This window comes from Triplophysa rosa, linkage group LG12, assembly GCF_024868665.1.
Source record: "Triplophysa rosa linkage group LG12, Trosa_1v2, whole genome shotgun sequence".
Classification (NCBI taxonomy): Eukaryota; Metazoa; Chordata; class Actinopteri; order Cypriniformes; family Nemacheilidae; genus Triplophysa; species Triplophysa rosa.
Genome location: NC_079901.1, coordinates 18,371,650 through 18,387,080, shown reverse-complemented (window position 1 = coordinate 18,387,080; position 15,431 = coordinate 18,371,650). Strand labels below are relative to the sequence as shown.

The window sequence follows — 15,431 nt, the reverse complement described above, 5'->3', positions numbered from 1 at the left end:
AAGAGTGCAAGAATAAAATGCTGGATTTTTCAAGAATTTTAAAATGAATGAATGAACGAATAAATAAACTAATAATGCATATTTTATTTATTTATCGATATGATACAATCAGTGCAAATGACAAGGTTCAGGAAAACAAAACATTTCAACACATTTCACTATTATCACTTAAAACACAAACTTATTTCACCATTCTTTTCACTGGCAGTGAGTGAATTGAGTTATACACCTGATATAAAGTGGCAAGCCAGGCGCAAAAAAATAAAAGTCCATAATTTGTTTGCATAATGTATATAAAACTGAAATAAATAGTAAATAAATTATTATATAAATAAATAACAAGCCAACATAAAGTAGTGTTTTACAATAATACAAATATCTTTCATTCAAGAAAGACTAAGTTATAATCTAAAAAATAAATCATGTGACACATGCAACATTCTCAGCTTATTGATATAAGCATATAGAACAATGTAACTTCCAACAATTGCATTTTAAAACAAACACGACACAATGAGATAAATCTCTACAGTTTGGGTAGGTATTTTTCTCTATAAGAGATTACGACCTTGGGACCGCACAGGTGCATGCTACTCTCACGTTCACTTTTTCATACTCAATAGAGTATTTGCTCGGGTCAGACGGACACTTGACCTTCCTCAGAAATAAAAAGGTTTGCTCCACAGGCACGGAGTTGTAGCTGTTGTTTTCAACTCCGTTAATGATGCATCCATCGCACAAACACTCTGCTTCCTCATATCTTGAGGGGTACATATCATGATTTTCCACAGTTCTGAAAGAATTGAAAAAAAAGGGATATTAGCTGATTCACAAAACTGGCTAAATAGATCTTACGATTTTTCATTAACTATTTTTTATCATACAGCAGAAAATTTAGAGGATCTTTAGGCTGCAAACTGTAACTTTTACTTTCTATCAACATCTCTGTTTGAAACTTAACTTAGGCTATTTTCTTTATTTGGGTAGAAGTCAAATCACGTCAGCACAAATTTTAAATCAGTAAAATAAACTTAACGTTTCAAGCTGGGAAGAAACCCCTTTTTAACAGTAAACATGTTTTTGCTTAATAACAGACATTGTCCCAACAAAAGTTGCTGATTGCAGCTTTACCATCCCAGTACCCTGTCCCGCCTCCGTTAAGTAGGCGATTCTTACCTTGTCCGCCAGGGGGCGAGTGAGCGATGACTGAGTTCTTGTGATGAGCGCCCAGCGGAAAGCCCGCTCAAGAAATCTTTGCAGGTGTTCGCCGCATGATTGACGGGCCGTAGATGCGGGTGTCTGTGCGCATGCAGGGGTCTGTGCGCATGCAGGGCGCGAAGCATCTTTTGATGGACTTTAATGAATCCATGGTCATTGTCATTAAAACATGGTTGATGTCTTCTTTCTCCGAGGTTCTCCAAAACGAAGGAGAAAATTAATCCACATAAAAGTAAAGTCTGCAACATAAAAAGACGTAAAATTGTAAATCAAGATTAGAGTGATGTCAGTGAGATTTCTTAATAAATGTAAACATTTCATTATAAAAACGAAAGATTATATTATATGTAAAAAAGATTACTCACCCACTTCTGATGAGGCATGATCAAATTCTGAACCGACCCTCAGTAAATCTGAAATTAAATGCTCAGCTTGTGTCGGGCCACAGGACTATTGTTGCTCTGCACTAAACGGCGAAATTTATAGGCTGCTTACCTTTCTCCATCACTGGGAAAATCCGAATCTATGAGGAAATAGTAATAAATATTTACTTCCTTGCTTCCTCTTTCATATGAAGCATAGACCTTCACTTTTTCATCTTTTCATTAACAGCCAGTTAATACCGTTTAAGATTATTTTTGTTAACGTCAATATAAACACTTTCTCGTGTGAATTTTCAGAACAGTTTAGACTAAACTGATATCATTTGTGTAATCTGTCACAACATTTTACTTGTGGTGAGAATTTGCGATTGGACGTTTCACGTCATTTTCATAACAGTTCTCCAGTCAATACCTGTACGTGTTCTGTTTTCAAAAAATATGAATGTTACAAATAAATAAATAAATGAATAAATAAATTAGATGTCATTATTAAAGAATATTACTTCATGTGCATCATTGATATTCTGCATTAGAAAGTTTTCGTTTTTACTCATGTGAATGCAAAGGTCAATTGTGGCAGCCCCATGGCTGTTTTGGACATCACAAAAGCGGGTCATTTATTAACTTCAAAGCTCTGACTGCTACCGTGGGGCTGCCATCACAAGATTGACTGGGACAAGACCAAGCAAATTTCCCAAAATCACATCATGATCAGCTGAAAATATCTCCCCAGGAGTCCCCTAAGATTCAATGCATAACTTGTAGGCTATGCATTCTACGTCTGGTTCAACACAATGTGATTTTTACTGAGAGAATACACTTTGATGACTACGTAATATCTTATTTAATTTCTTTCGGTTATTGAAGTCAACATTTTTTTTTATATTCTAGAGACACATTTAATCTTTCTAACAATTATTGACCATTTTTATGTTCACGTTTAAAGTTTGTCATGCCATGTAGAGTGTTATCACCTACACCAGGTGCAATTACTTTCAAATCTTTACATCAGATCTTAAAACTTAATTTTTATTGACATGATGCCGCACAAATTTGAAGTCATTCATTTTGTTAACTACACAACGCGACGTCAGAGGTGCAGCTCATTTGCGCAAAGTCTAGTAGGCCTACATGTGTTGGATTGCTTAATCATGTAATTTGCGCTGAAAGAATGTGGGTGTATTATAGATTATCTAACTTTCATTACTTGTGACGTGTACATATGCAAATAAAAGTAATTAATAATGTTCTAACCCGGGCAATGAGCTCATCTCACTGAACTGTTGTACAGTATGTCGTCATAATTCGCTGCAGACACAGGAAGGTGGAACACAAATTAGTTTATTACTAGGAATTAAACAGAACTACACCAACTCCTTGAGACGTATATGCTCAGCAGAAAGTTCATGGGCACATTGATATAAAGCACTAATAAAGTTCTGCATTATTTGTCATCTTTCCATTAGAAATAAATCAATCAAAAGCGGGTTCTCTTTATCAAAATAGTTTATTTAGAAGCTTTTTCTGTCACAAAAAGCACAACGGTTTATTTCTTATCACCAGGTTCTCAATCACACATTTTCAACTAAAAATGAGGGGGAAATAAAATGCCAGTTTTTGCTTGAAAAGCTAGGGGGAAAACAATGCAAAATCTTAAAAAAAAGCAATACATCACATCACTGTCATTGGTTCTCTAGAATCATACACTAAGCAACAATGTACATGGTGAGGAACATACACGGGGGTTGATTGACAAATTATAGGTGGACTTGCTAATGAAAAAGTTCTAAAAAAGCAGTTCCATATTCCAGACAGCAAATGTACACACGCCAAATAAGACTGCGTCGTTATGTCCACAAAGCTCAGAGCCCTGTCTGTCCACCAGAACTTTCCCCTCAACTAAACAGGAGTGTGGAAAAACAAACAGGAGAGAGAAAAAATGAGTTGTGGGGGGATGGAGCACAAAAATATGCATTGAATGTACATAGTTTTTATTATCGAAACCTACAGTATTCTTGGAACTTCCTCCAAAAATGAAAGAGTGAAAATGAACAGTGACACTTCTCAACTTTATCACATCAATATAAAATCTAGACGACCTCTCTCGGAGGGCAACACAAGCAGAAACGATCTGTGGCCTCTTTTCCCCCAGGACATGAATTATGCGATGCCCTGTGAGGTCAAAGAACGGTGACCATATCCCCATTTCTGGCAAATCCTGGGCGTCCAGAAACAGATGTCCCAGAAGCTGTATGAGGCCATGCTGACGTGGCTTATTTCCCAGGGATTTTGGCCCTTTTGCGGGCTATGGCATCCTCTACGGCCTTCAATTGTTTCAGCAGCTCCTCGCGGCGAGAAAGGGTGCTGCTCGGCTTGGCTGAGCCCGAACCAGAAGCCGAGCTGGAACCGGATCCAGCTCCAGGTGCGGGAGGTTTACCAGCAGACACGGCCGCAGGACCTTTTCCAGAGAACTTGGGTGGTGGAGACAGAGGTCGCTTTCTGAATTTGAAAGTTGAAAAAGAAATGTTATATTTACCAAATCTGGTAGTTTTATTCACGCAATGACTTCAAGTCTTTGTAATAAAACATCTATATGAAAAAGAAACTAAAGATGCATCTACATTTACCACTGAGTTTGTTTTTGGACAACACGTGAATGTATACCTATGTGGATTTATTTTGTTACAGGGTGGCCAATGGAAATCACCACACATTCAAGGGATATTCAGAAAAGTGCTATTAAAGAGAAAGTGGCATTAAGTACCTTTCTCCTTGTGGTGGCATTGGCCGAGGCCCTTGACCTTTGGATCGATCCATTCTGGGAGACAGCGGGGGCCGTCCTGGCATCCTCCTGTCTCGACCTATGGAAAGGGGGACATTTATTTACGTCTCACAAAAGTAAAGAAATGGAGAGATCCTTACCATAACCACATATGCAAATATCGCTCTTTATGTCAGCTTACCGAAGGGGTATTTCTGACGGACAACAAATTTGCTTTATTGTGTGTGTTGTTTACCTCTGTCAGGTGACAGCGCTATCCTCTTACTGAGAGGGGAAGGGGGTCGCTCTCTATCAGCAGGAAAGTACCTCTTCCTATTGCCTCTGTCGGTTTGCTGCTGGTCAAAGATGAAAAAAAGTCACTGACCCATAATGCACTTCTGCAATGCTGCTCAACACCGACTCGCGTCCTTTGTCTGTCGGTTTACCTTGTTGAGCAACGTAAGTTTGATGTCCTTATGAGAGCCATATCCTCCTGGAGGACCCATGGGAGGCGGGTGCATAGGGTGTCCCCGGTTTCCAGACCCGGACCTTGGCATGCCAGAGTTGGTTTTGGATGGGAGTCCGGAGGGGTCAACCCGCTTCCTCTCATCTTTAAAAGGCTCGTCTTTCTTTGGGGGTTTTCCTTTGAAGGACACCACGTGAAACAATGACATGAGTAATAACCCATGAGGCTTTGTTCGACAATGCCGCAAAAACAATAACAACCAGTGCCTCTCTATCATGATGGCTCAGTAACAGGTGTTGCCCGACATGCTCGCTGGTCTCAGACAGTGACAAAGCATTTGGTGACATGTCATTGTCTGGGAATATACAGAGCACAATACCTCTGTCTTTGTTGGGGCCCCTGTCTCGCGGAGGGACCCTGTCCTTCCGGGCGTGTCCTGGGGTGGGTGATCGGGAGCTGGCGGAGGACACAGGGCTAGCCAGGTCGGCGTACATGTCCTCTGAATCGGCGCTCCTGACCGAGCTGCTACTAGAGGAGGCAGAGGAGACGGATGACACGCTGCTGACCGACAAAGACCTGGAAAAAACAAAACCGACATCTTGTTTTCCAATCTGATGGATTCTTACATATTTTATGCTAACACTTAACCACATGAAAGGTGCATGAAATTATGCTTGCTATTTACATTTACATTTAGTCATTTAGCAGATGCTTTTATCCAAAGTGTCTTACAGAGAGTTCAGGGAGCAATAAGCGATTTGTCTAGTATTAGTTTCTAGTTTGAACAAAAGCTAGACCACTACCTGTTGAGAGAAAGAGAGAGGGTTAGCGGTTTTTTTTCTCATTTTTCTGTCAAGTATTCACAGAAGAGATGGGTTTTAAGTAGTTTTTTGAACGTTGTGAGAGATGTGGATGACCGGACCGAGTTAGGAAGAATGTTCCACCAGGAAGGAGTTGTGAAGGAGAATGAGCGGGAAAGCGATTTACTGCCCTTATAAGAAGGCAATACAAGACGCCGCTGGTTTGCTATGGTTTCATGTCTGTAACCCTAAAAAATAGTTTGTGCATTTTTTAAACTTTTAAATGGAAAGGCTTTGGACAGTTTTAACGGTCACTTCGGACTTCACTGTCTATGTGCACCGCCTACCGAGATTTCTGAGATCCGGATCGAGACCGTGAGAGCGATGGGGAGGATGAACGAGACCTCGAGTGTGAGCTAGAGCCGGAAAAACTGCTTGCGCTACCACTGACGCTGCCACTGACTGTCCGCCTGCAGCATAGATAGACACACAGTCATTCAATTAGTCATACAACATGGAAATAAAATAAACACGGTTTACAAAAAGGATTGATGTGCCACATTAAAAAACAATGACTCAATTAAGAAATACTTGGCATTCATTCATAATAAACTGAAAGCAGACCAGTAACTTTCACAGATCAGCAAGCATGTTTAACAAAAAGCCCGTGTAGGAGCTTTCTTGTGAAGCCTGAACGTACTTTTCTTTCAGAACGCATTCTCAGAGTTTAACAGACCACAGAGGACGGAGTTCAAAAGATTGCTGAGGATGTCAATATATGTAATGGCCTCTTAAAATCTGCAAATGGAAATACATAAGCCTAAACCCATGAGTAAGGGAAGAACATGCAGAGTTCTGTCACGCATCACGCTTCTTCTGTGTCATGTTCCTCTTTGACACAATAACAATTACAACTGTGGACAGTACAACAAACTTTTATGGAAGCCAATGCTGGCTTGGTAAAATGCATAGAAAGCATTTAAATTTTTACTTAGTATTCAATCTACTTCCTTAAAATGAAACAAGCCACCACTGACAGCCAACCATGTCAGTGTACTTTAAAAATCAATCTACTTCATTACACATGCTTACTATTCACATGTATGAAAAAGAACCTCAAACTAAATGCTTTGAATACAATATAAAGAGTAATTAACAGCTTTCCCTTTCCGAAAAACAGCCAACTGCATATGCTCATCGGTCACAAAAAGTATTGATGTGCTAAATGTGTCTGTCTGCCCTTGTAGTCAAAGTATACTTCAGGGTTAGTGAACTAACTACAAAACCCTACCTAGTATTCAGAAAATAATGTGAGGCATTCCTAACAGACAGGCAAGACACTTCAAATCAAACAGGTGTTTCTCTAAATCAAATGCTAACTACATGTGGCCGCACGCCAATGGTTCACTGACAGTGAAATTATGTTGTTAAGTCAACAAACGTTTCTTTATGCTTTTCAGGAGATTTTCCTGAACACCCATGCAGGGTTTTCCACACGCACGGTGACACCTTGCTCTCCGACAGACGCATTACACACTGCTTCCCTGTATTAAAAAGCACTGGTACTGTTATGAAAGCACACATAGAGATAGCAGCCTGTGCACCTTTGAACATTGGTCATTGGGTAGTGGTTCAATATGCAAATCCATCCAAAACACAAAATGTCAAAAAACACCCACATGACAAAACAAACCTCTTGAAAAGATCTTCTTTAGATCTTGATGGTTATGTAGTCGCCATTCACTTTTACTGTTTGTTTGGGTTGAACTATCCCTTTAAATGGTTATGAAACAACCAAACAGAGTCGCGAGATGAGCTGTACCTGCGAGGTGGGTGCTGTTGACGTTCTTTCTTACGTCCTTCTCTCATGTTGGGGGGTTCTCTCGGCTCTCGTGGTCCAGGGGGCCTGCCGCTCGGACGGGGGTTAGGGGGCTTAGGCGCCTCTGTGATGGGCTTGGGTGGCTTCCCCGGCTGTCCAGGCAATAAGGGGCTGGGTGTCATTTTGGGGGGTCCTTTATCCTTGCGAGGAGGGGGCGGTGCACCAGACTTCACCGGGGAGCTTGCGAATGAAAATAATTTTGTTTTCATTTGCTTCTAGTAAATATGACATTTACCGATTCTGGACACCAATTTCAGAATGCCTCAGCAAAAAATGAATATATGCTATTAAATGCAAAACGCGGCGTTCAAAACATGAAAGTCAATATTTAGAAATGACCGGTAAGACCGGTACAATTTTTCTTATTTTCTTATTGACTTTAGGAACGCAATAATGGCACTTATTATGAATCACAATTCATAATGATCTAGACTGAAAGTAAACAGACTTACAAATGTGTTTTGAACGTATTTGTGTATTTACCCCTTCACTGCAACAGGAGGCTGCTCTACTTTGTTCTTAATAGTATTTTTCTGTGCTGACAGGGATGGGGAGGGAGACGAAGAGAAAGATTTTGATCTGGAGAAATGAAAAATAAAGTGATTAATAACAGGGAACAAATACCGCCAGTTACATGAATGTTAATGTTTGAAGCCAAAACCTGACAATGCCATATGAAAGATTTTAAACTTCAATAGAGCAAAATTGCAGTTTCCCGACACATTTATTACATCACATTACAATAGCTTTCATATTTTGGTGCGATTTGTGATATCTTGCCTTGAGCGGCTTCCGCTGAAAGAGCTATGTTGAGAGGATTGGCTCGAGAAGGAACTCATTGAAGACCGCGAACGAGACCGGGAGGAGCCAGAGCCTGAGAACGTCGAGGACCGGGATGACGACCTGGAAAATGTTGAAGAAATGAAATTCTTCAACTTCAATCAATTATTCTTTGGAGGATCGACTCAGACTCATATCTTAAAGCTCATGGAGCACTCATCTACTTTTAGAGATGTCAATACCTAGAAGAATTGGAGAGAGAAACAGAAGATCCAGAAGGTCTGTGTCGTCTGCGGCCGTGTGGAGGAGAGCCCATGAGACCGGGCCTTCTCCTAGGGGATTTTGACCTGCGCCAGGGGTCCTTCCATTCATCTGGTCTTTTGGGCATGGGCATCATCTCTTTCTTAGGTGGTGGCTGCATTGGCCCTCTAGGAAGGAAAGAGAGGAAAAAATGTTTTTTTTTAGACTGGCACCTGACACACTTTCATTTCAGACAAGTGGGATTTCAAGACTAAAATCCACCTTTGGCAAGACGTTCTTTATCGTAACATAACCTTGTATTTCCTTTCAAGAAGCTTTTATTCTCATAAGAAAACAAACATGTGCAATTCCCTTAACGAAAACCAAATGTTTACATTAGAAGGCTGAATTACCGCATGCCTAAGACAGAGGTGAATGCATTGACGCAAACTTGTTTCTTTCTGCAATGTTTTAAATCAGATTTGTTGTGCCAGCTCAATAACAAGATACACGTCTTTAATAGGTTGTTTAACTGTGCATCAAGTTTTAATCTCTGATAAATGGACAATTCCATGTGCATGTCTAACTCCTGTGGTTTCGTAGTGAATTATGTTGAAGTAGTGGTTACAGACTATATCCTTCCCCATGACTGTCTGGAACCAATTCAAGTGCTGAACAGGAAGCTCAAGTTTCCAACACGCTATTAAGTTGTGTCAAATGTTAACTTTTATTTGTGGCTTTTATATTTTTATATTTGTGGCTTTGTAACCACCAATAAACGCTTCACATTCTTACACTTCAAACAGAACTGGCATAAATTTACCAGGTAAACAATGTACTTAATATGATGTACTATTAAATGATTGTTGGATTATTCCAGCTCGATATGCTTTTGGGTCCCCGACACTCTTTAATAAGGTCAGCGGTTAGTTTTTAATTACTGTCATTAACACTTCCATGACTAATACTGAAACAAGCATAAGTGGAGTTATATTTAGGCACCATACAATAAAACACACAACATAAATATAATATTTCTCACACACATCCTGCTGTGTGTACAGGTAAACATTTGCTTTTCCAACATCTTTCCAACAAGCCCTCACTGGGTTTCCGAAACAAGTTATGAGAATACGAATTATAGCATTTATGATGTACTTAAATTACACTCGGTTGCTTTGAGCACTGACCTTCCAACAATAACAACTTGTTCAATGCCTCTGGATATTCCAGGTGACTATAAAACCTTTTTAGAAATGTGTGGGAGTTTTAGAAAACGTGATGAGGTAATTAGCGATCATTACACGAGTAGTTAAACTAAGGCATTCCACACCTTGACATAGTCATTTAAAGACATACCTTAATTTATTCTAAGGTGATCCAGCCTGGGACCTGGAATGTCCTTTAACGGTGACGTAAAAGTAAACAAACCCAAGGCAGGTGGTGTTACAGAGTGTCTAAAAATAGCACACACAGCTATTTATAGATGAAATCCGAGCCCACCTTTAATTTCCTGTTTTGTGGGAGAAAAAGGAAGTATTGCCGTTCCATGAAGGAAGGAGTCATACCGTCAATAACAGGCAAATCCCCAATCAATTTTAGAGTTGAATATTTTTTGTAAGTATTTTGTTGTATAGAGTTGTATAGTATAAAGTTGTAAAAAGATGTTTTAAGCATAAAAAAACTCCAACAGATAAAAGGTATAATGACAGCTGCCAAATATTAACATTAGTATGTAAAGAAAAGTGTGGATTGTGGAATGTTTCAAATTGAATAGGCACATACAGATTCGTTTCAACATAACATTACTTCACTGCATGTGTCAAATGTTTATCCAAACCAGCATGCTGTGACGCTCGGCTTTTGACATCACTCATGTTACGCAGTTTTCCTTGTTGTCAGGTTTACAGATGAGGGATGACCCGAGATTAAATACAATAGAATAGTTTTGGAATCTGTATGGGTGACATGAGAATAAAAGTGCATAATCCTTGAAATAAAACTAGACTGAGGTTGATTTTTAAATCAATATAATAAAGCAAAACACGCTTTCCTACCTTGATGATAAGTTTGAGAACGTGTGTTTTTTTCTGTGCTGCTAAAACAATACCATTTCTATGAATGATGGGGTTTGTGGGTTATCATTTTCATACTTGGCCTTTTATAAAAAAAATATTGTACCATACAAAGAATGCAAATGACTTTCGCTGAACATCTCATCTGGGTATGAAATATAACATTCTTTGTAAAGAATGCTGTTCTTTCAACCGTTGTGCTCTCACAGCTTTCAATCGTTGAAAAATATGTTAACTATTTAACTCAAAAAACACGCTGTTCCTTATCATGGGAAACGGCACGCTAGGAATGAGGAATGTAACCTCTGTCCTGGCAGCTGCCTATCTAATGACGTAACCTGCTCGAGTAGGCTATATAAGCATTCTGCACTAAATTCAGACTCGGTCTGAAACAGTTCAACGGTTCACTTCAACAGTTTGGCAGATGAAGCAAGGCTTGTGTAACAAACAGTAATGTGGCATAAAGTCTGGTCCACACTGTAGTAGCTTGCTCTTCAGTCAGTAAATATACAGTAAAGCCTCTTTTCTTGATGAATGGAAATTTACCATGAACCTAGCTTTTGAATGAATGAATACAGCTTTGCTTATGAATATAGTGTTTTCTAAGAACCGCCTAAACAACATTTGCCACTGAAAACTTTACAGACCTTCTTAATGATCAGAATTCCTTGTGTGTTTACACACACGCAAGGAATTTGACTTGGCGACAGGAGCTTAGTGCAGAAGAAAGTGTACACATGGTGCAACCATAGTGCAAATATACAGGTACATCTCAAAAAAATTAGAATATCGTGAAAAAGGTCAATATTCTTTGTCACTCATTTCAGAAAGTGAAACCCATATAATATTATATAGATTTATTACACAGAGTGAAATATTTCAAGAAATGTATTTATTTCTTGAAATTTTGATGATTATGGCTTACAGATAATGAAAACCCAAAATTCAGTGTCTCAGAAAACTACAATATTACATGAGATCAATAAAAAAAAGGATATTTTAAACAGAAATGTCAGGCTTCAGAAAAGTATGTTCATTTCTATGCACTCAATATTTGAGTGGGCCTCCTTTTGCATGAATTACTGCATCAACACGGCGTGGCATGGAGGCAATCAGCCTGTGGCACTGCTCAGGTGTAATGGAAGCCCTGGTTGCTTTGATAGCGGCCTTCAGGTCATCTGCATTGTTGGGTCTGGTGTCTCTCATCTTCCTCTTGACAGATTCTCTATGGGGTTCAGGTCAGGCGGGTTTGCTGGCCAATCAAGCACAGTACCACCATGGTCATTGAACCAGCTTTTGGTGCTTTTGGTACCTTTGGCAGTGTGGGCAGGTGCCAAGTCCTGCTGGAAAATGAAATCAGCATCTCCATAAAGCTTGTCAGCAGAAGGAAGCATGAAGTGCTCTAAAATGTCCTGGTAGATGGCTGAGTTGACTGTGGACTTCATAAAACACAGTAGAGAGAAGGTCAGGTATGATGGTATTAAAGGCCGAACTGAAGTCAACAAATAAGATCCTTGTGTAATTCCCAGGTCTGTCAAGGTGTTGTAGAACATAATGCAGCCCATGTTGACTGCATCATCAACAGACCTGTTTGCTCTGTAGGCAAACTGAAGAGGATCCAGCAAGGGTCCAGTGATGTCCTTCAGGTAGGCCAGGACCAGTCTCTCAAACGACTTCAAAACCACAGACGTGAGAGCGACAGGTCTGTAGTTGTTAAGCCCAGTGATTTTGGATTTTTTGGGGACCGGAATGATAGTGGAGCGTTTGAAGCAGTGGGGAACTTTGCACAGCTCCAGAGATCTGTTGAAGATCTTTGTGAAGATGGGGGCCAGTTGGTTAGCACAGACTTTTAAACAGGCAGGTGAAACACTGCCTGGGCCTGGAGCTCTCTGGGTCTTCTGCTTCTTGAAGACCCGGTTCACATCCTCTACACATATCTTAAGTGCAGGTAGAATGGTGGGGGAGGCAGGAGGGGGGCTGCACGGGGGGTGGGTGAATGTGTGAAGTGCAGATCAGAGTGGGTGTGGAGAGGGAGTCTGGTCTTTTCAAATCGGCAGTAAAACACATTCAGATCGTCAGCCAGTTGTTGATTCTCCACAGACTGTGGGGGTGGCGTTTTGTACTTGGTGATGCTCTTCAGATCAGTCCATACTGACGCCGGGTCGTTGGCCGAAAACTGTTTTTTCAGCTTTTCAGAGTAGTCTTTTTAGCCACTCTGATCTCCTTTGCTAGTCTGTTCCTGGCCTGGTTGTACAAGATTATCCCCACTTTTGTAAGCATCCTCTTTGGTGTGACTAAGCTGTTTGAGTTTCCTAGTAAATTATGGTTTATCATTATTGAATGACAAGAATGTCCTGGTAGGAATGCAAATATCCTCACAGAAACTGATGAAGTCACAGTTTCTGTGAGCTCGTCCAGATCGGTGGCTGGAGCTTCAAAGACACTCCAATCAGTGCAGTCGAAACAGGCTTGTAAATCCTGCTCTGCTTCATTAGTCCATCTGTTTACAGTCTTTATTACAGGTTTAGTTGTTTTCATGTCTAGATGAACTAGACAGTGATCAGAGAGCCCCAAAGCGAGGATGAAAGAGGAAAACTCCCACAGCAAGTAGAAAGGTTCACAGTTTATGAAAAGTGCCTCTAAGTTAGGACAGCATATTGTTTTCAGCATTGTTACATCTGAACACCAACTTTCGTTGATGTAGAAACAATCCACCGCCTCTCGTTTTCCCCGTTAACTCCGCGATGCGATCCGCCCTGAACAGCTGGAAGCACGGCAGGTGAAGCGCGTTGTCCGGAATGGCTTCACTTAGCCAGGTTTCAGTGAAGCACAATGCAGCAGAGTTTGAAAAGTCCTTGTTGATGCGGGTGAGGAGAAGTAGTTCATCTGTTTTGTTAGGAAGGGAACGGACATTCGCAAGATGAATGCTTGGGAGCGCTGTTCGAAAGCCGTGCTCGCGTAGCTTAGCCAGCGCGCTTTCCTCTTCTGTTTGTACGCGCATTTGAACAGCAGCGCTGTACCTCCCACTAGAATGTCCAACAAAACGTCTGAATAATCAAAAACCGGAAAAATATTGTCTGGGATGTGTTGTTTAATGTTAAGGAGTTCGTCTCTGGTAAACATTATTAAAGAAGAATGACAAAACACAGAACAAACAAACAAAAACAGTAGAAGGATTTTGGAGCTCAGCGCCGTGGCTGCCATTCGTGGCAGCTTAGATGATATCAAACTTTAAAATAAATTTTGTTAAATCTATTGTGTGCGATACAGTACATATCACACATCTGTGAATGGTCAGTGAGACACATTAAAGGGACCGTTTACCCAAAAATGTAAATTCTGTCATCATTACTCACCCTCAGATTGTTCCAAACCTCTATAAATGTCTTTGTTCTGGTAAACACAAAGGAAGATATTTGGAAGAATGTCAGTAACCAAACCGATCTCATCCCCCATTTACTTCCATAGTACTTATTTTCCCTACTATGTCAGTAAATGAGGGATGCGACCTGTTTGGTTACTGACATTCTTCCAAATATCTTCCTTTTCATTTAGCAGAACAAAGCAATTTGTATAGGTTTGGAACCACCTGAGAGTACGTAAATGATGACAGAATTTTCATTTTAGATTGAACCATCCATTTAACTGCAGCCCAGGTTAACTGCAGTGATGCAATACTCGTACATCCGAATAGATCTAAAGAAATACAGCCGCTATTTCATCACAACCAGATGAATTCTCTGCATGCATCATCACTGTACAATGATGAAATCTGCAAAACTAATGATGGAACATTTCCAGTATTGCAAGATCATTCGGAAATATTTGGGCAAACAAAAGACAGGGAAACATAACCTGTTCTCTTGCATACTGAACTATCCTGCTATAAATAGGACAAAGAAGGTTTATTCAAATTTTTGTCCACATTTTTTGTCTCTCTGCACTTAGCATAGTTTGAGTGATTTGCATTCCTCCTAAAATTAAAAACAGGGTTTCTGCAGTTATCACCAAACTTAATTTAATGCTTTTTAATGCCTTTTTTAATGCCATTTTTTAAATGGTTAATGCCGTAACGGGCCCACGACTAACCTGAATTAGAAATGACTCCGATGACAGCTTAAACATTTATTTGCAGTAACATTTACACTTTCAATACTGATTCATCAAAGTACCAATCACTTACATGTTGGATGCTAGACAGAGTGAAAAATCAGGCCATAACTAACTTTCTGTAAATTGTACTGCCACAGTACAAACATCTGTACGTTAGCTTCATCAGCTAACAAATTCCATCGTCTGAACAGTAAAGCAAAAACTCTGAACCTCTTAACTCTTATAGGTATATAATTAATATTAATTAGAGATGCACCGATTGCAATTTTCTTTGCCGATTCCGATTTTATTACAAGTGAAACCTGCCGATTCCGATTTTTGCCGATTCCGATTTTCTATCCACAAACTATAATTGACAGTATACTGTATATAAAACCATATTAACTTTTCTTCAATACACATTTTTTTTATTTTCATTGAATAAATGATTGAACATTACAATTTCCCCAAATTTCCCTAAATGCAGTTCTCCAAGCTGCATTAAATTACAGAATCTTCTCTTTCCCAAACAACTCTTAAATTGAANGCAAATTCAACAAATGACCATTTTCAGTTTTTTACAACCTATGAAATGTTTTCAAACTCTGTTGTGCATAATAATTTGGAACAGTGCATTTTGAGTTTTTCATTTTTTAAATAAATACTGTTGTCAGTGGGAGGTTTGTTCAATAAAATTCCAAATGTACCCTAACTGTTGATTACTTGAAAATTATACT

At 39.7% G+C, this 15,431-nt stretch overlaps 2 protein-coding genes across 5 annotated transcripts in view; both read right to left on the bottom strand.

The window, feature by feature from the left end:
* Window positions 1–80: 80 nt before the first annotated feature.
* On the bottom strand, window positions 81–1,704 carry il17c (interleukin 17c). Its single transcript, XM_057348477.1, has 3 exons — window positions 1,584–1,704; window positions 1,177–1,457; window positions 81–793 (listed from the first exon to the last, which is right to left on the bottom strand). The coding sequence occupies exons 1-3, from the start codon at window positions 1,599–1,601 to the stop codon at window positions 562–564; spliced, it is 531 nt and encodes a 176-aa protein (XP_057204460.1). The 5' UTR covers window positions 1,602–1,704; the 3' UTR covers window positions 81–561.
* Window positions 1,705–3,073: 1,369 nt separating this feature from the next.
* The window catches only part of zc3h18 (zinc finger CCCH-type containing 18), a 28,878-nt gene continuing 16,520 nt past the window's right edge, over window positions 3,074–15,431 (bottom strand). For 2 of the 4 annotated variants that reach the window (XM_057347813.1, XM_057347814.1), the window contains exons 10-19: window positions 8,530–8,715; window positions 8,288–8,410; window positions 7,991–8,086; window positions 7,451–7,687; window positions 5,976–6,098; window positions 5,208–5,404; window positions 4,809–5,005; window positions 4,619–4,718; window positions 4,366–4,462; window positions 3,075–4,100 (exon numbers count right to left, since the gene is read on the bottom strand). In XM_057347813.1, the coding sequence (XP_057203796.1) occupies window positions 3,875–4,100; window positions 4,366–4,462; window positions 4,619–4,718; window positions 4,809–5,005; window positions 5,208–5,404; window positions 5,976–6,098; window positions 7,451–7,687; window positions 7,991–8,086; window positions 8,288–8,410; window positions 8,530–8,715 (1,582 nt within the window). In that variant the 3' untranslated portion in view covers window positions 3,075–3,874. Of the gene's footprint in view, window positions 4,101–4,365; window positions 4,463–4,618; window positions 4,719–4,808; window positions 5,006–5,207; window positions 5,405–5,975; window positions 6,099–7,450; window positions 7,688–7,990; window positions 8,087–8,287; window positions 8,411–8,529; window positions 8,716–15,431 lie in introns of all 4 variants that reach the window. The other 2 variants (XM_057347815.1, XM_057347816.1) reach the window with 2 other exon arrangements.